This window comes from Astatotilapia calliptera, chromosome 9 (assembly GCF_900246225.1).
Source record: "Astatotilapia calliptera chromosome 9, fAstCal1.2, whole genome shotgun sequence".
In the NCBI taxonomy this organism is placed as follows: Eukaryota; Metazoa; Chordata; class Actinopteri; order Cichliformes; family Cichlidae; genus Astatotilapia; species Astatotilapia calliptera.
In genome coordinates, this window is record NC_039310.1 from 16463221 (window position 1) to 16486433 (window position 23213).

Below are 23213 nucleotides of genomic sequence, written 5' to 3' on the forward strand. Positions count from 1 at the left end.
TTGAGTTATTAATTTTTTATTAGGTACTCATGGAAACCATGCATCAAGCCTCTGGAGGATGAATAGGAAATGAAGGAGGCGATGCCCAGTTTATGAAGAGAGGCCTAAACAGCAGTGCTGTCTGCACGCTGACACACAGACACATGCTCACATGGACACAAGGGGTGTGTTTTCTGACAGATTTAGAAAGAACAGTTGCTCTCAGACTTTTCTCCTGCAGTGCGTGCATGTACTGCAGCTTAGAGAGGCAACAGAGGAATGGACTGTTAAGTTTACAGTTTAAACCTCACTGTGTTTATGTATTTATTTTTTTGATGTAGGATTATCACTCGTGGACCTGGTACGTCCCTTTTTCTGCTCACTCAGTCAGTTTCATTAAATTGTGTGTCCTGGTCTGCTTAGCAGCAGCCAAAGCAAATGCAGGTTGTGCACATAGTCAGGCAAACAGTGAAGTCCCCAGAGACCCCGCCTTCTCCCCGCTCCTCTCTGCCCCTCTGGGCTGACGGGCTCAGGTTTCAGGATCAGTTTAGGGTACACATTGATCTGTCAGAAGCTGGCACACATATAGAAAGAAGACTGGTCTCGTTTCATTGCCGTCCTCATGGAGGGTTTAAATTATGCCACACTGGCCATGCAGGGTTACTCAGGAGCAGGCGACCTTTCTGTGGGACTACTACTGTTACTATGACACGCCTGTGAACGACTGACCTCTGCGTGGCTGTGCTACTGATGACAGTGTGTGCATCAAGAAGAGAAGTGATGTAAAAAAAAAAAAGGTTCATGTGAGCATAATAATTTGTCTCCAGTGGTGGAAGTTTTTAACCGCAGCAATTGTAGTGTGTTGTATTTATTGCTTAACCTCATTGACCAGTGGCTGTTTTTCAGTGTGGTGGCCGGTTGTTTTGACAGTGTGGGAAGGTTCCTGGGGAAATGCCAGCAGAGTTTTTTGTGATATGAAGAATGCTAGAAGTCCTTTTGTTTTCAGCTATGCGGGAAAGAAATGCTTGCTTTGTTCTTGCAGCCTCTTTGGTGCATGTTGTTCCACCACATCCTCACTGATCCCTGACTTCTTTTTGGAAATCAAATTAAAAATAAATTCTCAGAAGACTTTTTGGTGTAGTTAAACTCTCAGAGCACAGAAACACTGTCGAGGATTGGGAACACTGGTGGTAGAAAACAAGACCGTGTTATGGGTATAACATAATTAATAGACACCTCAATAGAGTGATTATCTGTATCGCATTTGCTATTTAACTTGTTTAGGACTGGATCTAACTTATACCTAATTATTAATCTGCAGTAGGCAGTAAGCTTTTCCTTTGTCACCACTTCTTTGTAGGGGCTAAATTGAAAGCTGACTTAAACAGGATTGCAACCTTGCTATTTAATGATAGTTTATTCTGGAATATTTAGTTGCTAAAAACATTTTCACCGTTACAAGTTACCCATCATCCCTCACCCCAACTTCTTTAGCTTTTTATATGGATAGCTTTGCTCCACTCAGCTGTCAGATCCTTCTGAAAGTGTTTTATTGCTTAAAAACTGCAAGTAGCCACTTCCTTTTCATCGCTGCTGGATGAAAACCCTCAAAATAATTTCTGTGTATTTTCTGCTGTTAAGCTAATCATAACCGTGATGAGAAACATGGCCTTCCGTTGCCTGTTTTGTCCGGTCCGGAAATGAATTGGCGTCAATAATTGCCAGATGTTTGCTACCAGGGGTGCAGTATATCCTGCGATGGCCATCAGAACAGAGAGTACTGCTGCTAGCACACGCCATGTTCTCGGAAAGACGCATTGTCTGATAGAGCTGCTTTGGGTTTCCACGTAAGTGGCTTTTCTCTTGGGATCGCAGGGTTACACCAGCCAGACACCGTACAACCACATCAAGTTAAATTGCATTTCCTCCTCTCCTTCTTGTGCATGCTACCTCCTCTGCGCAGTCCAATCTCCATGTTGATGCAGGCTTCAGGGTGTTTTAAGAGTGTTGCTTTGCTACAGAGACGAGGGAGAAAAAAAAATCTCACTCCATTCCAGTGTTGTGCTCTCTTAGCGGTAGACTGGCTATTGTTCTTCTTGACCCCTGTGCTGCTCAGATGGAGAGTGAGCGAGGGAGGGTGGCTGGAGGGAGAAGTGCTAATGGGATTTACATAAGTGCAAGAACATGTGGAGAACAAAAAAAGTTCTGTTTATGAAAATATTTCTGTTGCTGTTGTCCATACAGATGCCCAGCAGATCTTTTTTTTTTTTTTTTTTCTCTTCACAAGAAGTGATTTATTTTTATAATGGTTTATAAATGGACATAAATCCTGTGTTGAGCTTCCCGGAGCTGCTCTGTGGGATGAGATGGATGTCTTTAAACGCTCTCTGACCTAACCCCATTGGACGCACTGTGCACAATGACGCGCCTTTCAGGAAGCGCCAAAAAAATAAGGCATTATGACCAAAAACGTTGCCTGACAGCCGCACAGATGACAAGGGTGAATTTAGCTGTACGCTTTCACCTGTCTTTCGCAGCGATGCTGCCAGGCTCTGTTTAGCTTGTAAATGTAGCATTAATCTGGTCGTGCATTATGCAACACGGACTATTAGGCTACACATGCAACTGTGATACAGTTCACTGAAGAAGCAGTGTTTTGACAAGCGTCGTCCTCAGATGTTGGCAGCAGCTGAGTTTGCTCTTTGTGGCGAGGTTAGTGGGTTGGGAAGGTGTACAGGTACAACGGAGGATCCCTCTGCTTAGCACAGACACTTTATGCTACGAAAATGTTCATTTTTCACACTTTTGTTTCTGTTTACATGTGTGGGGGGGTGTACCTAGTTTTAAGGAGTTGGTAGGCTCCAGGTGTGACCCTGGAGAGAGCAGCTGTTGAGAGCTGGCAGGATGCTTGCCTGGGGGAGGGGGAGTACACATATATGAATGTGAGTGTGCACCTGCAGTTGGGGTGTGGGTTAGAATTGAGGGCTTTTGGGGGGGTGGCTGGTAGTGTGGATAAGTATTCGCAGAAGGCTTGTACACTTGTTTTTCCTACAAGCTTACACTTACAAAAAAAGAAAAAAAAATGCAGGGCAGAAAAGTCTCATCCTCAACGTCAAGTATGGCTTCATACTCTCCTGCCACAGTGTGTAGGAGGCACTGCTGCAGAGCACAGTCCTTTTCTTACTTGCGTAACACCAAATTAATGAAATCTGAATAAAGCATGGCTGTGCTATGTAATCTTCACATCCTCTCGTCGTGCTCTCCTGTGTTGATTATATTCACCCTGTTAGGAGATCATTAGATCGCCTGTCATCCTTCAAGATACCCAGAAATCAAATTGTCTCAGGAGTTCTTACATGGCTGTGAATTGCAAAGCACACCTACAGGAATGAAAACAGCAGGATTTTCTTTTTCTTTTTTTTTTGTTTAAGAATTAGCTTAGTGTGTGTGATTAATTTCCAAGTCATAAAGGGGAAATTTTTAACTAGAAACGTCAGTTTGAGTATGAACACAACTTTTTCTTTTTTTAAAAAAATGAGCTCTTGAGTTGGAATGAACATTTTTGTGGTTTAAAAGAGTAGCAGAAGTAATAGTCCTAGTGGAGGATGTATTGAGGATGCCAAATAAATTCTGGGCATAGCTTTAGAGCCATGGAGCAGATTAGTGTGCCATGTCTGTCATTTACAGAAACTGAAAAGCTGCAGGTGCCAGCTTGTGGCACACTGAAAACCTAACTCGCTGCTGTAATGAATTCACAGCTTCACCGAGTGTAATGTGGTTCTACCCTCAGCCCCCAGATGCCTCATTCATGGCCACTCATCAGCTGAAAGATTATTTGCCACCCTCTCAAATGTTGGAACATTATCTATGCACAGGCAAACACACAGCTTGTTGTGTTTCAGGCTGGATCTGGGACCCCTCCCCAGTATGTTCCTGTTGGCAGGGAAGAAATGAAAGGAAGGTACTGTAAAGGTCTCCTCAAATGTCCTTAAATGCTACAGCTCTGCTCAAAAGTTTCTCTATGTGATGATTCACAAAGTCACAGCACAGGCTTTAATTATACCATTAATCTCCTAAATCACATACATTTTTGTTGCAATTTTTTTACAAGGTGTTGATCTGAATGTTTCTTTACCTTTTTAGAGAAACCTCTTCACTTATTAACCATAAACATTTAGTCTTGGATAAACAAAAAGTTGTCTACTTTCTGTTCAAATCTTGTAAAGTGAATGCACGAGAAGTCACAAAGAACGATGGATTAAGAGGAGAATCCAAAGATGATGATGGATTAGGCTGCTAAGTAAAAGGATTTGCTAAACGTGGCAGCACGCGAAAGACTTCTGAGAGTAAGTGAAGTAAAGTAAAGAAATAAAAAAAGGGAGGAGACGCAGTGGAATTAATCCGTTTCTCTTGAGCCCGTGTGCCTCTGAATGACATTTCATCACTAAGCCATTTAAAGAGAACCGTGTTGCTTTCATTGGCTTGTCACAAGGGCAGATTGTGAAGAAGAAAGATTTTCAGTTGTAACAGTGTTCACAAAAACACCCTTGCAGCTGCTGCAGCGTCACAGTTAAAGTAAATACGTCATGGCTTACTTATAAGTAATAATTAACTGCATATATGTAATTATACACTGCTTAATGCAGGGTTTGCTTTTGTTTTTCATGTTTTACTGAAGGGAGGGTGGCAAAAAAAATACACGGTACACATTTCTCACCCATAAATAACAGCAATACAGTAAATGGAAAGTGGTTCTAAGAGAGGAAATCCTACTTAAGCAGATTTGTTTTCCCATGCGTTACTTAAACTTAAAATCTTACACAGGGCAGATTTGCATTCGAGGCCCACTCACACATTTTAATACATCACGGAAGAGCGGGCAGCTGAGCTGAGTCCTGATGTGCGTTGCTTGCTGGGTTTGTCATGTTCCCAGATGATTTTGAGATTTTTCTTTCTTTTTACCCTACCCATGCGTTCTTTTTCAGCTGTGCTCTCTCATCGCTTCATCCCCTTGAGTGGATTCTTTTATTTATTTATTTTTTTAGATCAGCAGCAGCAGATTTGAGGACTTTTGCTGCCAGTGCAGGACTAGAAGCCTTAGGCCAGCAATGGAATCAGCAGAAAATGGTCATTTGGTGTCAGACTGGGTCTGTGACGCAACTAATGCACGCTAGCGTGAAGCTGTGTGTGGGTGGATCGGCTCCCACTGGAGAGCAGTGGCATGCTGGAACCACTATTTCTTTTTGGACGTTGCTGACAGTCTGATTAAAACAGTTAATATCTTTTATTCCCATCTTTTAGGATGTTTTTCTTTATGCTAATTCAAATAAACAGATAAATGTGTATGCATACATGGCTGGTTGAAGTGTTGCCTCACTGGCTGACTACTGTACCTCAGGCTCTCTGCTGCAGCCGAGGAGCAGCTAAAAATAGAGAAAACCCCTTTCGTTCTTTTTTTCCCCCCTCTCGTTTTCTAAATATTTGATTTTGCCAAGTGAGCTTGGGGAACCCCTGCATGGAGCAGCTTTCATGAAAAATTCATTACATTTAGAATTTTTCCTGCACCCTACACAGCAAAGTGCTGTGGTATAACACGTAATAACAGAGAACACAGTTTCAAAGTGACGCAACTTGTGCCACTTGACTGCAACATGCAATATTTATGAATGGGCCTGCACTTGCCTTTATTGTGTCTTACACTGGAGGCATCAATAATATACCATATTACCAGCATTTTTCACAGCTGGATTAGGCAAAAACATTCATAGTTTGTTGTACAGAAACAGAACGTAGAAGAGGATGGAGGAGACAGGCAGGCTTGAGATGCTGATCAAGTTCTTAGTGCTCCTTGTGACTTGTCATGTCTCTGCTTAAGGGGCTTCCACAGGAATGCCTGGAGGTAAAGTGGTACAGAAGTCTAACGGGTGGCCTGAATGTTGATTTCCTTCTGAACTGCTTTGATTGTGCAGTTCAGAAGGGTTCCCGGTAAAGACTTTGGTCTGGGTCTGTACCCGGCTGTGCTGCTGTACTGCTAGATCAAAGTTTTCCCCATTTAATCCATTAAGATCTTCACCGCTTTCGACACCTGAATGTAAATTCAAATGAAAACGCAGTTTAAAAAGGTGTAAATCTCATAAAGAAAATCGAAAAGTCTTGCTTGTTCAGCATGTTTTCATTCACTTTATCTAGAACATTTATAGAGTGCCAGCACTATTCCTACTATTCCTTAAATATAAAGATGGATATGTGTATTAATAGATCTGATTTGCATCATTAAACTAGTCCAGATTTAATGTTCTGTATAGCTATGCAATTAAATGAGGCTGTGCTTTGTTTGGGTGTCCCACGCAGATTTATGTTGTTATCTCAGATACGGTATCTGCCGGCTGCTCGACAGTGTTTGACTTTAATAAGTAGTCAGTCTGTTTTGGTTGCCGAAACTAGGAGCTGGCAGTACAAGGCATTCCTTTATCATTTCATATTACTAACACAGTGAATGTGCAAGTGTATTAAATGTAATCAGTTAGTAATAGTCGGCTCAGTTGTGCTTATGTTGCTTTCAGCTTTTTTTTTTTCCTTTCATGCCTTATTCTCATGCATTTCCACTGCCAGTACTCCATCGCATTTTCTCTATCTGTTCATGCATGTCTCTTGATTTCCATTTAATTCTCCTCCCTGAATGTTCTTATCTGACTGGAAGCAGTTGTACAAGTATGTATAGAGAACTTTCCCCCCATTATTCACTTGGGGCTAAACACATGCACGGTCTTGCAGAGGCAACTCATCCTTCAAGTCTGTGACGACGAATGTGTACTTCATTATAATTGGGACCACATCCATCCTGAAAAACATCATCAACACATAATAAATGGACTTAGAGATGTATGCCTTTTTGTGTATGTGTGTATCATATAAATAACTCATGCATATTAAAGCAGTCTGCCCCACTGGCCTCACTCTGTTCGTGTATGTGTGCCCTTTGGGTGAAACTGTAAGGTTAGGACTTGTAAGAAGACACTGCTATGTCAGCAAGTTGTCATGACAATGCCGCCATTCCCCTATTTCATTGTGTTTTTTTCCTCCTCTTGTCTCTCGGGGTTGGAGAGGTCACATGACTGAACTGATCCCCATAATACAGGGATACATAGAGCGGCGTTTCCCTTCTGTGGCTCTTTTTCGAACAGCAGACGCCGCATAGATCATCTATCAAAAACCCCACAAAAAACAGCTACTACACTTTCCAAAGAGCTTTAGGAACTCCACAGAGCAGCAAATCAAAATTCTGTGCTGCCATATCGCATAAAGTAGATGTTATTAAATAAAGTAGAATAACTCATTCTGAGGCTCAGTTGTTATCCTAGGCTAGAGTGAATAGTTAACGTGTGATGTATAGTGCCACATAAATCAACGTGGCAAAGCTCAAGTAACGCTCACGAGACAACGTGATTGCATCTTTTTTAGAGAATCGGCAGCTCCCACGTAACGCGCTGAATACGAACCCAAGGTCGTTCGCTTGCTGCCTGCTGCCTGCTATCCATTCCCGGGCTTGTTTAGAGGCTGACTGAGCGGTGTAGGCTAATGGCCAGGTGGAGCGCTACATAATTCATTGAAACGAAGCTTTGCAGCCAGAGAGCTGGAAAGAGAAGGATTACAGAGCGAGGCTCATACCTCTACAGCCTTTATTGCAGGACAGTCACTGGAGAGAAATAAATTCCCGAAAAACAAATGAGATTTTTACTTTGGCTGCACGTAAACGTCGCTGCATGGAGTTTGGTTTTGTATATGTGGCTGTGTGGAGCTGTGCGACCTTTTGACCTCACTGACGATGCAAGCCTTGTCCTTTTTATTTCGTCAATGTGCTTAAATCAAATCATTAATCTGCGCTAATTAGTTTGACCACCAGGGAGCTGCTTCATTAGCCGCAATGTGCTTTCTCATCAGGTCCTGTGGCTCTGCATCCTCTGCTGCTCTGGCTGAGTCTCATTGGTGAGGAGAACACGAGGTCAGGAGAGGTCGTGGGGGTGGAAGGTCACTAGAAGCCATTGCATTTTTATGGATGAAAGTCCGTTCTTGTCATCTAGCTATTCAAGCAGCTTCGGGTGCCTTGGTGACTACCAAAGATGACGCCGTAAAAGCTGAAACGCAGTAAGACCGAGTGCAGTGAAAATCATCTCACCAATTCTTTCAATTCATTCTTCTTTTTCTCTTTGGCCTTCATTCATTCCTACGAGCTGTGAATGAGTCACTGCTGCTCGTGAATACAAAGGAACCGGCAGTGTGGAGGAGGCAGAGCGGAGACAACAGAGCAAAACTGGTCCCTGAAGGTTAGATGTAAGAGGGATGCTGCTGAGCAAGCTTTATCACTCAGTTACACAGCAGGATCAGTCACCGCAGACTGCACCCAAGCTTCTTCTTTTTTTTTCTTTTGCGCTCCTTCTGTTTCTTGATGTTCGCTCTTTATTCTCACTCTCTGTCTCACATATTGTGACCATACATCACATTTGGTCAGATACTGAACTGGCAGAAGTAATCTTAGGCGCCTACCTTGCCCCAGCGTTTTAGAATTTGTAACTTTTTTACAGCAACACTGATTTTTGAAGCATTGTTTACTTTTCTGCAGAATCATCTTCTTTTATTTTGCGTTTTTCTTTTTGCATTGACATACATATGCTTAATACCTTCTTATTAAATTCCTTCGCAGCCTCTGCATGCACTACAAGTCTGGACGGACATGGGTGTAAACTCCTGCTTGACTGGTTGGTAGACAAATAAAACGGTTTCTTGCTTTACTGCCTTTCTCTTTCTGGATTATTGTTGAGTAAATCTCCTTTCTTCTCCTCTGCCTGACACTGCTGTGTCCATCCATCACAAACACTGGAGCTGAACTGCTAAATTGGTGTCAGTGAAGCCGTTTAAAACCCTAACCTCACTCTTACCCTTAATGCACCTTGCCTCCCTCCTTTCACACTTGCGGGTGAATGCACATTAGAGTTAATGTTTTTAAGATGCAGGGAGAGCTGACCTTGGATGCCGGTGAAGTCACTGAGTTGTAATTGAAACTGTGTGCTTCTTGTTGAGCTGTTTTTGGTGCTGGGGTGATTGTGTTTCCTGAGATTATGTGGCTCAGATGGATTCTGTTTGTGTATCTTAACATGTATGCGGTGTGACTACATTCTCAGTTTATATCTTTTGAGGCCTAGAAACCATGAAGGCTGAGCCGTTACCTCAGCCTACATGAAAGTCAAACTGAATAACCACGTGGATGATTTAGACTTTGTTTAACCTAAGAGTGATAAACCAGTAACTGCAATGCAGCGCTCCTAACGCGGTGCCTCTACACGTGTAGAAAGCCACATCAAGTCTTAATATGTTGTCCTTCAGGTGCCACTGGTGAAGGTCCATTGTGTAATTCAGTGAAATGAGCCTGTGGGCGCCATGCGTTCCTCATTGGCATGCACCCCTGCAGTCCACTGACGTCTGCCACCGCAGCATGTGTTGTGTGTGTGTCTTTGATGGAGCGCTGCTGCTGTGCCAGCATATTTCTCAATCCGATGCCTGTGCCCCGGTCGCCCTTCAGGCCGGATGTGGCCCTCCAATCCCTTCATCCCAACCTGCTGATCTAAACTATCTCGGCTCTATGCCAAGTGGGCAGGATAGGGCAACGACAAAGGTACAGTTTATGACCCGCCCTTTGTCCTTCAGTCAGGCACAACGGCGTTAACGTGATAGATGGAGTAGCAGGACAGACACAATCCCCCACCAAAGGGGATAAAATATGGCCGTCCTAACCCGGACCCCTACGTATGACGAGGATTGAGTTTGGAGGGCAATCAAAGGACCATGCTTGGTGCTTAACTTTTGCATGACAACATGCTGGTTGGATGCACCTGGTGTATTTGTGACTCAAGCCAGAAGGTGTCTACACTGTGATGTGTTATATTTGGGACAATAGAAAGGTCTATGAGACACTGGAACTATAACTAGTTATTTAGCTATACCCTTATACCGAGAAAGATTGCTAATGGAAGCTACCTACAGATTACAGTTGTCTGTATTTCCATGTAACAGATATAGTTTATTGACTAATGTAATGGGCAGTGAATAAAAAGATGATTTGTGGATTTTCTTTTCTTGGATATTTGAAATTTGGAAAATGGGTTAATTAATGCTTTGCAACCCAATCTTTGTTTGCTTCAAGTTTGTCAAGCTTACAGTACTTGATAGTGACATTTAGAGTCTGTCTGATAGGAAGTTTTTAAGTCAGATACTGATATTTAGTGAAGAAGAAGATCAGCCTGTAATATGGATCAGCAGATGAATCAGTGCGACTATGAGGGAGGATCGTGACGGGGGCAGATCATTTGAATCTGCAGCAATCTATAAAATGGCGTTTACCTACACATTCACCCTTGTCTTTAAACTCCACTACATTTCCCAGAATTCATGTGTGGTTTTTGTGAGACATTTTTAATTTCACAAAAGCCAAGGCACAATAAGACCTCTTATTGTCCCTGCCAACTGTAATGAACTGTTTATTGTCTCCAGGTGCTAATATCCTGTTGCACTGTGTAAATGCTTTGACTGCGGCAATGAATCGACTCTCCGGGCAGCAGGATATGAGAAACGGCAAAGTGAAATGAGTTAAAAAGATCAAACGTGATAAAGGGAGAAAAAGGCAGGAGAAGCTTTAGGTGTCTGGAGAGGAAATTCTTCAGTTCATGTAGATTTTATTGGAATAAAACTTAACAGATCTCCAGGCTCACCCACAACTTGGTTATACATTTTAATATATGTGTTTTTTTAGATGTGTATAGGTTGTTTGTTTTCATTACATTTTTAAAAAATATATTTTTATATAGAAACTTTGAGCGCAGAGAATTGCTGTCTTACATCTTGCGCTTACAAAAGTGTGTTACTGTTAGTGAATGTCTGCTTTAGGTTGGCAAGAGGAGGCTGTTGAGCAATGTTTTCCTCTCTTCTTTTACTCAGTGCTTTTATTTAAGGGAGCCTTGATTTAATTAAGTTTTGATGAGGATTTGGGCTTTAGAAATACGCTTTTTTTTTTTCTTTTTTTTTTTTGCTACTTTACTGGCCAAAATCCACAGAGGAAACGATGTCCAACAACACCCAAAGTGCTTGGATGAAAATATGTTGGCACGGCAGCTGAAACATTTGGTTAAACAGACTGGGATGAAATGGTGTTTGAGTTTCCATTCTGACAAAGGCGAGCTTACATGGTGGATAATGTGTGTGCGTGCGTGCGTGTTATGTAATCTGGCTGAGAAGACGCGTTCATTTGGTCTCAGAGATAGATTTGATATTTTGGGTGCTGGTGTGGACACACGGCGCACCTGCTGCCTCTCCTGCTAAACACAGGCTCTGTCACAAACAGCAAACACCAGCATGTGTGAACACACAGTTCAGAGACGCAAATCAACAAATCTGAGCATTTCGGTAGGGGTGTGTGTGTGTGTGTGTGTGTGTGTGTGTGTGTGTGTGGGAGACGAGCAACAGAAGCATATGGGTTGTAGCTATTTTGATCTCTAACTGCAAAGTCTACATGTGGGTATGAATTTTGTCATTCACGGCAACATTTTCAACCACACACACACACACACACACACACACACACACACACACACACACACACACACACACACACACACACACACACACACAGTAATTATTAAGTGCTAGCAGCAGTGTTCCAGGTGTAATTATAGAAAGTTTTGCCCCCTCATTCTGACTGGTAAATGTCTGCTGGATGTCCACAGGAGGTTTTTCCACTTGTCCAACTAACTTTAATGAGTTTTCCTCTTCCTGAAACAAAGAGACGGTGCATGATTGGCTCTCTAACTGATGGTCTTAGACCTCGGTGAGTTAATGTTTCAACCACACAAGGTCTGCTGGTGTGTCAGAGCTACAGGTCATCGTGAGACCTTTGTTTTTGTTTTTGTTTTGTTTTTCCTCAGATGCTTTATGAGCTGTGAGAAATTACCTGAGGTGTAGGTGCGCAGTTTCCACTGATCTCAGTGCAGGTGTTTAAGATATATAATGAATGTGATGTAACGAACAGCTCCTCCAGGTCTGATGCAGTCAGTTGCTGGGAACAGTCGGTCATTAAGCATTAATGTGGAAATTTGTAGGCTTTGCTGGCTGCAGGCTTCACACTCATCAAAACTTGCAAATACCTGATAATGTTTAATGAAAGCTGCAAAATGTTTGTTTTGCAGACTTCTGACTGTTCTGTCTGTGCCTCTTCTAGCCATCATGTATGTGATGGGAGCCCTTGGACCCGCAGCTGGCTACCTGCTTGGAGGCGTCCTTATCGGTTTTTATGTTGACCCCAAGACTGTTGTCAACATAGACCAGAATGATCCTCGGTTTGTTGGAAACTGGTAAATATGAAGCTCGTTTCCTCGTGCCAGCTGTCCTGTGATATGATCATGTATTTTCTCAGATATCTTTATAAAACTTTCATTTTTCTTTTCCTTTCAGGTGGAGTGGTTTTCTCTTGTGTGCCATAGCTATGCTTCTGGTCATCTTCCCCATGTTTGCCTTCCCTAAAAAGCTGCCGCCACGCCACAAAAAGAAGAGGAAGAAGAAGAAGATTGGCTCACCGGGTGACGTGTCCAGTGATGATGACGTGATGAAGGAAAAGTCCAATAGCAAAAGCCAAAATGTTTCCTCCTCCATGGGCTTTGGAAAGGATATTAAAGGTGAGGAACAGATAACATTATTTTCACTAAGTATTCCTTATAGATGGATCTCTAGGTACCTTACACAAAGGACCCATGAGCTACTGATGTCCAAACAGCCTTTAATTCAATCAATGACTGGGATTAGTCATTTTATACTGTAGTGCAAGGTTCACTGAACTCTCCTTTAAAGATGTTATCGATTAGTGATGGAAGAGCGTGTCTACATAGATGCCTAATGAAGCAGCAAACCTTGGAAGTGTTAGTGGACTTTAGGTTCTATTAACTTTAGTAAATAAACAGTAAACATGTCTAAAGGTCACACACAGGACAGTATGGCTGCACAGTGAACTTAATTTTAATCATAGTCACAATTTTGGCTTCCTGCAATGAAATGAGCTCCATTTTAAAATACATGCTCTGCCAATTAAAACACAAAGCAAAAGCAAATTAAGCACTCCTTAAATTAGGACCGACCAGGTGCCTGCATGTGCTGATCGCAGCTGTTCCCTGCACTGTGCTGCTTGAAGCTTCCTACACTAGCCTGGTTGAGCTGGTTGAGTTAAAAGACAGATTTATAAGAAAATTCAAATGTTTGGCACAGGTACAAACACAAGTTGGCACAAATTTAAAAGGAATGTAGCAAAAGTGAAAGCGGTGCTCCTTTTTTGGTCATTAAAATCAGTGTTGATCATCATGATGATAATCATGATTATCATCGTCGTGCAGTCCATCAGTTCATTTTGCCACCAAAGATTACTCGCACTTAAGGATGAACTGGTTCGACTTCAGTGATCAATGTAATATCAAAGCAATGCATTTTTGTGGTCAAAGGTCAAGGTTGCTGTAGCTTCTTATGTGTTCCATTCTTGTGGTTGTTGATGTTTCATGTGCACCTGGATTATTTTCATTACATCTGACACAAACGTTTTCTTGTACTCAGGATGAACTGGGAGGGACTGGATTGTGGTTTTTGCACCACCCTAAAAAATGAAAAATGTGCTGTTAAAAATGTGATTTTTTTTTTTAATTTTTTTTTTAAAGACCCGCCCAATGAATTCCTCCTTCACAACAAATCACATATCGGTCTAGACTCTAGACAGACGTGATTGCAAACTGCAACCGGACTGGTTTTTGGAGGCGTCCAGCTACAAAGTGGTGATTCTAGTTTATGTCATCTCTGAGCCAGATGCCCCAGGAATCTCCCGGCTTTCCCTGGAAGAGCCTCTAGCTGAGTCCTGCTCTAGTGTTTCCCAGTTACCTCTTGTGCAATTTTTGCTCTCAGTCAGACAGCTCTCTCACTCTCTCTTTCGCTCTCTCTTTTAAATGAGCTCTCAAGAGAGTTCAGTCACATTTCCACACACAGGACTAGACAGACTGAACTGCAGAGGAGTGCACGTTCGCATATGTGAAAATCACAGCTGTAAATTTGAACACGCATTTAAGGTTTCTGCACGCTTATAAATGAATCCCCGTGTGTACGTCGGAGCATTCGGAACAGGATTTCGTCTCAGAGAGACGCACCCGTGCTGGAATGATGATGAATGCGTTATAGCTTCATCAGCCCACAGCTAGCTCTCCGGCTGTTTTATTTGTCTCAGCACAATGTTTTGGGCTGTTGTGCAAACTGTGGCCAATTTCGCAGACTCGGGAGGTTCAGTGTTTGGATCTGGAATGTATTACAATACTGTGCATGTCCTTCAATTGAGGTGTGCTTGTTTGTCCATAGCCCGAATTCAGCACTTTCTGCGAAAGATATGCTGCTGTGAAGTAGCTATCTTTTTTCTTTTTTTTTTGTTGTGCCCTTCACATCATAAGCAAACCCTGAAAAATGCTAACACTGATTTTTTTTTACACATCACAGTGACAAACTCTTGATTATGGGAAATTCCAGGCCTTGGTCTACTGCTGCGTGAATGCAGTTCCCCATGGAAATGTTGTCATTATGGATAAAAAAAACTGCTGACACATACTGTGTATTACAGCCATGTTTCAATATGTGATTTATTACCTTGGCATGCTGTGAAATACACACACAGGTATTTCAGCTGGCATTTATTCCTCTCACAGGATAAAACGGATTTCAAGACTCAGTTCTTAGCTCCAAACGTCAGCATCCGTCTGAAGAATAGAGTCATTTCATGTCAAAATATGCGTTTTGCATTTATACCCTCTCAAATCAGTTTTAAATACTGTAGCGCGCAACGACTCAAAGCTAAAATGATATAGGGGTCGGTGCATTGTATTACTAACTGCGGTAAATTGTCGTTCTATATCTTTAACCAACACGAAATGTGACACGCGACTATTAACGACGCTTAACGTGTCTGTGTGTTTCAACCTTGTTGGTTGGCTTGATCAAATAGATGACACAATTTGACGGTGTCGTCAAATAAATCCTAATAGAAAAGCAAATGTGGCAACTCTTGTGAGCCAGTGGTCTGTGTGATTGAGGGAGCAGCTGCTGTAGATGCCAGCAGGACTCACCATCTGTCCCCCTGCAGACAGCGTTACAGCACGCCTCCCAGGAATGAAATAATTAGCGTCACTTTCCTTTTCCTACCATTTGATCTGGGATAATGCTGACAGATGCTGCTAATATTTCCCCGCCTACAACAAGATCAGTTGCATTAGTACTGAGACTGCTATTCTCATATCTAGGCACCGTGTCATCTAGTCACACTGGCCGGCTTCCTAATAACCTCCTTTAATAAAAGGCGATAATAATCAACATCACTTTCTTTCTGCCCTTTCTTTTGTTCCTGCTTTGCTTTGTGGTATTTGCTTTTGAGGCGTGTGAGTCAGAAGAAGCCCTCGTGAGAGCCGCATGGCTGTAAAACCTTTTGTGTTTAAAATCCCTGGACACACATACACACTAGCAGGGAGAGACTGGAGATGCCAGTTGCGCAGAGGGTAGGCGAGCCACCTCCAGCTAAAAGGTTTTCCAATTCTCGCTTTTGTGCCCAGATGTGACTGATCAGACCACACACACACTCATACTGAGAGAAAAAGACTGTAGAGATGGAAGAAAGGCTGAGCGGCAAGAGCAAGATTTTCATGATTAAAATATAAGGCTGTCATTATAATCTAATGATTTTTTTCTCTCATTTGAATAAAGAAGCTTTACTGACATATTTGTGACCTGACTTCTTAAAGTTGGTTGGATGTTTTCTGACTCTTTGTGTTTCCTCTGAATAGTAAAAAAAAAAGAAAAAAAGAAATTTTCCCAAATTTATTTTTCTTTCTATTCACTTTGTCTCTTGTTATAAGTGTTATAATCAAAGGAAACCCTACAGACTCTTAAAGGATGATTTGCTCCAGCTCAAGGTGACTTTGGAGCTGTAGATTCTGCAGCACGTTCCGGGCGTTCTACGGCACATCAAACATCCAAACTACATGGATAGTAGTTATAGAGAAGCAGTAGCTTGAATCTGAGGTCCCTGTGGATTGCAGAGATCCTCATTCTGTCAAACTGTTCCTGAAATTGTATACCTTAGCTGTGCTGAGATGGAGAAGTCCATATGCGCCAGTGACCTTGTACCTCTTACAAGCACATTCAAGGAAAGCTTATCTTACACAAGGTTTAGACACATAAAATATACAGAAGACCGAAATAATGTCCTGAATATGTCGTGAAAACAGGGAAACCAGGGAGCCATCCCTGGCAGAGACTGTATATTTCCATCTCCTCTGATCTGATATCTTTTTATAAGATATAAGCAGGGATTAAAATCTGAAACCCAATTTTAGGGGTCAAATCTGGAACAGAATTACTTAAAAAAATCTTGCTTTTGTGAGGTTGTGGTCAGCTGACCTTTGCTGCTCTTTGTGTGTTTAGTCAGCTAAATTCAACAAGATACATATCGATGTTTCACAACTTATATCACTGATTTTTCCAACCCTTTAATACCATGAAAGTATTATAAAAGGTAGCAAGTGAATCTAATCAACATCATTTGAAATACAAATTAATGTCTGCTACCTTTGATGTAAGCTAATATTGACCACGAACACCACGTCTGCTCCGTAGCAGTCCAACATGAAGTCCTGACTGTAAACTTCACCACAACACTGTAAACTAACCAGTTTAGCCTGCATTAAACTGCTTAGTAGTGTCCTACAGTATTTTTATGCAAAGTTTGAATGAGACAAAATGAGTGTACTTCAATTCTTAACTTTCATTTTAAATGATCTCCAACTTAACCCACCCTAAACAAAAAATTGTTGTTGTTGATAATATTCGCTTCTCTTCTGTAGCTCTGACCGCAACTTTACATTTGCACCATGAACGGTTTACAGGAGTGAGAAGAAAACAGAATGTGTTCCGGGCATAGCAGTGAGTGGGATGTCTTTATTTTCTCATTTAATGAAAAGGATTTCTCTGTCATCATAAATTATGAACTCATTTGACGGTGTTATGCTGGCAGTATGGTAACCCGCCTATCAGATTTAATAGATCATTAATTAAAGGTGCTGGATTGTCGTTCCAGATCATTCCTGCACACATTAATGTCTGTATATAAGATATATGCAGAGATGCATTTTTGACATAACTGCATAATTGCATTGGGATAAAAAACATTTTTTAAAAACATTTCCTGGGACTATTAAAGGCTAGTAGCAGGGAGTTGATTAGTGATTCAAATGGAAGTCTCACATTTGTTTTGTCTTGACAGCAACCATCTGCCCTGCTTGTTTATGTATGAGTACCTGAATCCTTACTTGCTCCAAACATTTTTTTTTTTTATTGTCACCAGATATTTATCTTTGAATCAATAAAAACATTTCGGTCCACTTTTCTTTGCTGCTATTTCTCAGCCAGTATGACCAATGTACTGGACTCCATAGGAAAGACAAGGAGCTCAGTTCTGCCCGGTAACAGTAATGCACATTTGCAGTTAGACCACATGACTACCGAGTGACAGAATTAAGGGGGGGTGTTTTCATCATGGGGACCAAATCATATGGACACTGCCCTCAAGCAGACATAAATGCCCTTGTCATGATAAACCAAGGATGACAGTATTCAGGCTGTAAATGCAGAGATTGGTTGGTTGGTTTTGTGCACGCAGCACAGAGGCACATGATCCGCATGTTTGCACTGTATGGCAAACATGCCGGTGGCTTCGTGAAACCCCTGAAGCTCAAAGCGATATGTAGGCACAACTAAATAATGAAGGGAGATAATTAAGAGGGCAGCATGAATGGTTAAATTGTGCTCATTTATAAAAAGAAAGCGTTTTCCACAGAAATCGCGGAACATCTGCATGTTTGTTTACTGTCTTTTTCTTCTGCAGTCGTGCGTGAAACAAGAATAATTACCCGGACTAATGAGACGAGGCTGAGTGCATCTTTGTATTTAACAATATTTGAGTGAGTTTCGTAGACGTTTAAGTGTTGTTTACTCTGACATTACCTAAGGCTGATACTACTTAGGGCTCGTTTTGGCTTTTCTCAATTACAACTCTTCTTGCAACGATTCTTCCGATTGTAGAGTGTGTGTGGGAGAGAGTGAGAGCCAAATTAAGAAATTGATTGCGCGTTAATTACAGCGCGAAGGTAATGAGCTGCTCCGTCTTGTCTTGTGTCGCTCCTCAGACCTTCCCAAGGCAGCACTGAGGATCCTCAGCAACATGACCTTTCTGTTCGTCAGCCTGTCCTACACAGCAGAGTGTGCCATTGTCACCGCCTTCATCACCTTCATTCCCAAGTTTATTGAGTCACAGTTTGGTATCCCTGCCTCCAATGCTAGCATATACACAGGTGAGTGTGACTTTCTTTACTCGTAGGTGTGAATATGTTGCTACTAGCTGCCAGTGAAAAAGCTGTGGCAGATGGTTCACTTTATTAATGGTACTTATGTCGGTTTTGTTTTCTACAATCAGAAAATAGCCGTCGATTCAGTCTGTACTGACTTAAGCTCACATTTGTTCTCACCTCTCCACGTGCACACATCGCTATGACTCTTTGAGTCCTGCTGGATTTCATTCAGTGATAATCTTCCATTACATCTCATGACTGTAACACACAAGTCTCTGCAGGCGACATTCATCATAGCTTGGTCTCTCTGATATGCACAACCACACATACACACTCACAGGACCCTCCACCCTGCCTACGATTTGTGCACCACATACGTAGGGTTCACAAAGAACCGGTCTAATCCTTCAGTCGCGTCTAAGCCAGCGGTATTAATGCACAACTAATCTGGTATCAGGATTACTACGCTAAGGACTGATTAAAAACTTAATTATGTCTTTGAAGTCATGAAGGTGTGGGTATTTGTGTGTGTGTCTGTGTGTGTGTCCAAGAATACTGCTGGCTAACATATGGTCATTTTTAGACTCTCACATATACACACAATACCGTCGCCTCTTCTCGTCTGCCTGTTGCCAGGATACAAGGGGTAAGGGCAAACGGGTGGTGCAGTTGCCATGACTACTCAAATGATGCCAAGCTGCCAGGATGTGATGATGGTTAGAGGCGAGGAGGAGAGCTGCCTCCCGTTGATGGGAGCATAGTGCTTCCTCAAATAGTCAGCTGGACTGACCGAATACATTTCAGATATGATGCAAAGGAAGTGTTGGTTATAACTTAGTAGGTGTAGGTTTGGTATTTATATGCCAGATATCCAAATCTCTTTGCTAATAGCTCTTCTGGAATCACATTGTTTGTGCAAAAATACTCCTTTATGTCTCTTAAGCTGCAATATCTTTGGCATTTTTCATAGATTCGAGGAAAGAAATGGAAGCAAATTATATGTCTCTATAACAGGCTGCTACTAACAAACTGCCTAAAGGTACAATTTAAAATTGTTTTTTTTGTTAAGTTTGCTTCAGTGATTCATAGGTCAGTGTTAAGTGGGTTAACAAACACAAAACTTTGAAAGACCTCCAGATAGCCTGGAGAACTATTGTGGCTGTAAAATACAAAATAATCTCATCTTTCAGGAACCTTTGAATGGTTTTTCTCTAGCACAAACAGTAATGGAGTTGTGCTTTTTTGAAGAGCACTTGTAAAATGTGCACGCTGCAAGGCTGATGTTTAAAAAAGAAGAAAAAATCAAAAAGATCACTTTTAAAAAAAAAAAATCCAAGAAAGTCTGGCTGCTGGGAAGCAAGAAAGAAATGAGGGGCGACTCAAGACTTTTGCACAGTACTGTATATAAATAAACATGACTCGGCTTAGTGTAACTAAAGTGAGCTAGCACTGCATTTAATGAATAGCAATATAGTCTCACAGACATCAAATAGAAATAACTTGAAATCACATTAATTACCACCTTGTTGGATCAGCATCATGCCTGGTTACAGAGCTGCCACAGCTACATGTTCATTAGATGTTGCTGCAGAGATAGAGCTGTAACATCACACACGCCCCTCTCAGCTGTAGCCTCCCCCTCTTCTGCTGCTTTGCTTTCTGTTTTTTGACTATTTGTCACTTTAGTTTCCCTTTGTGTTCCTTATAGTTCTTCTTAGGTTCTTAAAGCACCTCTTGCATATAGTGACACACACGTAACCTCTCATGTTAATAACTGTTAATGCGGAAAGAATATGTGTAAAGAGCCTTTTTCCCCCCATGTGTACATGTTTAATGTCTCACAAAGTGCATGGTTTAAGCATAGAAACATGCACTTATAGGATAATTTTAAACACCTGTATTCTGCCTAGTTCTCCCTGAGCATGCTCAAGGATACTTTGTCTTTTGTCCTCTCTTCTGTTTTTTCCTCTTGAGCTCTGCTTTTAACACACACACACACACACAAATACCATGGATACGGTGAGAAGCCACATGACATTTATGTGTACTCTTATCATTTCTCTGCTAATCCTGTCTTTGACGGCCCTCCGCCTCCGCTGACTGACCCGGTCTTGCTCATTACCCGGCTGTGAGCATGTGCGGCCGGGCTCGTGGGCTGCCATGTGCACCCACCCTGATCCTCGACCCCAGCATGAGGACACTTGCCACTCGGCCTGTTTTGCTAGAGGCCAGGGTTGCCTCTCTTCTCGCTGTCAGTCTGACTGGCTGTGGTGGACTGAGAGCACGTGCTGCAGCCTGAAATGACTCACAGCTAACCCACAGCGTGGCCTTGTCACATTGATGGAGCAAACCTAGTCTGGTCTCTTGCTTTCGATAAAGTAATTTATTCTTGATTAAACGGGCGGGGTGACCTTGAGCAACAATTTCTGACAAAACTCACAAACTCTGTCATATAAACGCATAACGAGCTCGCTTGGCATTCGTGTCGGTGTGCCTGATTAGAAAGCTGTGCCTCAGATGTGTACACCAATTCATCCAGTGTTATCATTTTTCCATGGCACGTTTTATCTGCTTGCAACACCTCTCCATCTCACCGATTACTTTCTCAGGTGTGATCATCGTACCCAGTGCCGGGGTGGGCATCGTGCTGGGGGGCTACATCATCAAGAAGTTGAAGCTCGGCGCAAGAGAGTCGGCCAAGCTGGCCATGATCTGCAGTGGGGTGTCTCTTCTGTGCTTTTCCACTCTCTTCATAGTGGGCTGCGAGAGCATTAATCTAGGAGGCATCAACATACCCTACACCACTGGGTAAGGACAGATAAACAGAAGTTATTGGAAAGGAATTGTAAACCTAACATTGCTTTTCATTCAAAATAATATCTAAACATCATTTAAGAGGTTTCATTAGTTGTAAAATAGACACACTAGACAGTTTTTTTCCCAGTCTGATCGAAGTCTTGATTTTTTGCTTTGCAAGCGTGACTCTAAAAACAAAATTAATCATTTAAAATGAGCCATTGCAAAGCCAGAATGCTCAGACTAGACTGTGTATAAGATGTATCTGAGAAAGGGTGTGGGCTGTCAGCGCTCCCATCTTCCTCATGTGTTGTGGTGTTGGGAGTGTGAATGATTAATTAGCAACACTGGCATCTGCTGAAGTGACTCGCTTTGCCACCTCTATTTCTGAAGCTGCTGCGGCTCGACAGCACATCAGCAGCCTGCTGCTGAGTTAACAAACAGTCATGTGACGTGTCAGCCGCGGGGGCAGAAATATGGAGTGGTCTGCTGGCACACTCAGCTATGAGCCCGCTCGCACAGACGGGCGGTACCATCCACACGGCGACCCTGGATGATGCAAAAGACCCTGCAAACTGACTACAAACATTGCAAATCTACTGTAATAATTTCCTCCTCTCCTCCTACTGTTTGCTGCTAGCATTCTCAGATGTTACGTGTGCAAGCATACAGGGATAAATAATACAAATGCAGTGAACATGACAAGTATTCACAGCACTTCACTTATTGCACATTTTGTTAGATTTACAGCTTTATTCCAAAATGTATTAGGTTCAAGTTTGGGCTCTGGCTGGAACACTCAAGGACATTTTCAGAGTGGTCCCAAAGCCTGAAGCACACTGAATGATGTCTCTCTACATTTGTATTCATCTTTCCCTAAACCCTGACTAGCCTCCCAGTTCCTGCTGCTGACAAAGCAGCATGATGCTGCCACCACCGTGCTTCACTGTAGGGATGGTATTGGGTGATATCATTTAACCTCCTAGGACCTGGCGTCCACATATGTGAACATCACATTTTGGGTTATTTAGACCAAAATACAAACTTTTGCTCTACAAGGGCCTGATATCCACTTACGAGGACATTGTACTGCCATTGTTCTGTCGAAATTCAAAATGAATGTCCTCATATGTGGATCTCATTTTTCTCAGAAACAAAAATCAGGTAAAAATAAAAAATCAGGTAATTCTTTGTTTTTACACTCATCTGGTCCCAATCAGCCCAAATAGCAAAGAGAAATTAAGAGGTTAATAATAAGGTGATGAACAGAACCTGGTTTCCTCCAGTAGCAACAATCGGCATTCAGGCCAAAAGGTTCAATCTTTGTTTCACTAGACCAGAGGATTTAGTTTCTCGTGGTCTGAGAATCCTTCAGGTGCCTTTTGCAAAACCCAGAGTAGGTTTTCCACCCTGTTGACCCAGGATAATATTGAAAACCTGCAGGACACTGGCCCTTGAGGCCTGTAGTTTCCCATCCCTGTTCCAGAAGGTTCCCCTCTCACCACAGAACAACACAGGAGCTCTGTAAGAAAAATTAATGGAACAACTGAAGTGTTGTGAATACACCAAACATTTTATTAGCCAAGAAAACTTACATTAATTAGGCTCAACCGAAAAACCATCCAAGAGTGGACGCACTTGAGTTGACCTCATAATTCACAGCAAGCTAATGGCTCTGTCACACAAGTTTACTAAGAACAGATTGTATGTAATTGCCAACTTGACCCCATTCAATTACAGACTGATATCAGATTGACGCTGTCTTATGGCAACATTTATGACAGGGTTAGGGTTAGGTTAACTTCGAAGACATCACTTTCAGTTTAAAATAAAAAAGTAATATCGCAATATTTAGCATAATATTGTACCTTAAGTAAGTTATTGTGATAATATCGTATCGTATAATATCTGGTGATTTCCACCTCTAGTTTGTATCCATGTGTATCCCACTAAATACACTTAACAGTGCTTAACCTATGT

At 42.0% G+C, this 23213-nt stretch overlaps 1 protein-coding gene across 3 annotated transcripts in view; it reads left to right on the forward strand.

The window, feature by feature from the left end:
• The window catches only part of slco5a1 (solute carrier organic anion transporter family member 5A1), a 35872-nt gene that overhangs the window by 6085 nt on the left and 6574 nt on the right, over nt 1-23213 (forward strand). The window contains exons 1-6 of one of the 3 annotated variants that reach the window (XM_026179499.1): nt 8024-8124; nt 8681-8735; nt 12245-12377; nt 12478-12698; nt 18276-18440; nt 21047-21245. In XM_026179499.1, coding sequence (XP_026035284.1) covers nt 8711-8735; nt 12245-12377; nt 12478-12698; nt 18276-18440; nt 21047-21245 — 743 coding nt within the window. In that variant the 5' untranslated portion in view covers nt 8024-8124; nt 8681-8710. Of the gene's footprint in view, nt 1-8023; nt 8125-8680; nt 8736-12244; nt 12378-12477; nt 12699-18275; nt 18441-21046; nt 21246-23213 lie in introns of those variants that run through there. The other 2 variants (XM_026179498.1, XM_026179497.1) reach the window with 2 other exon arrangements.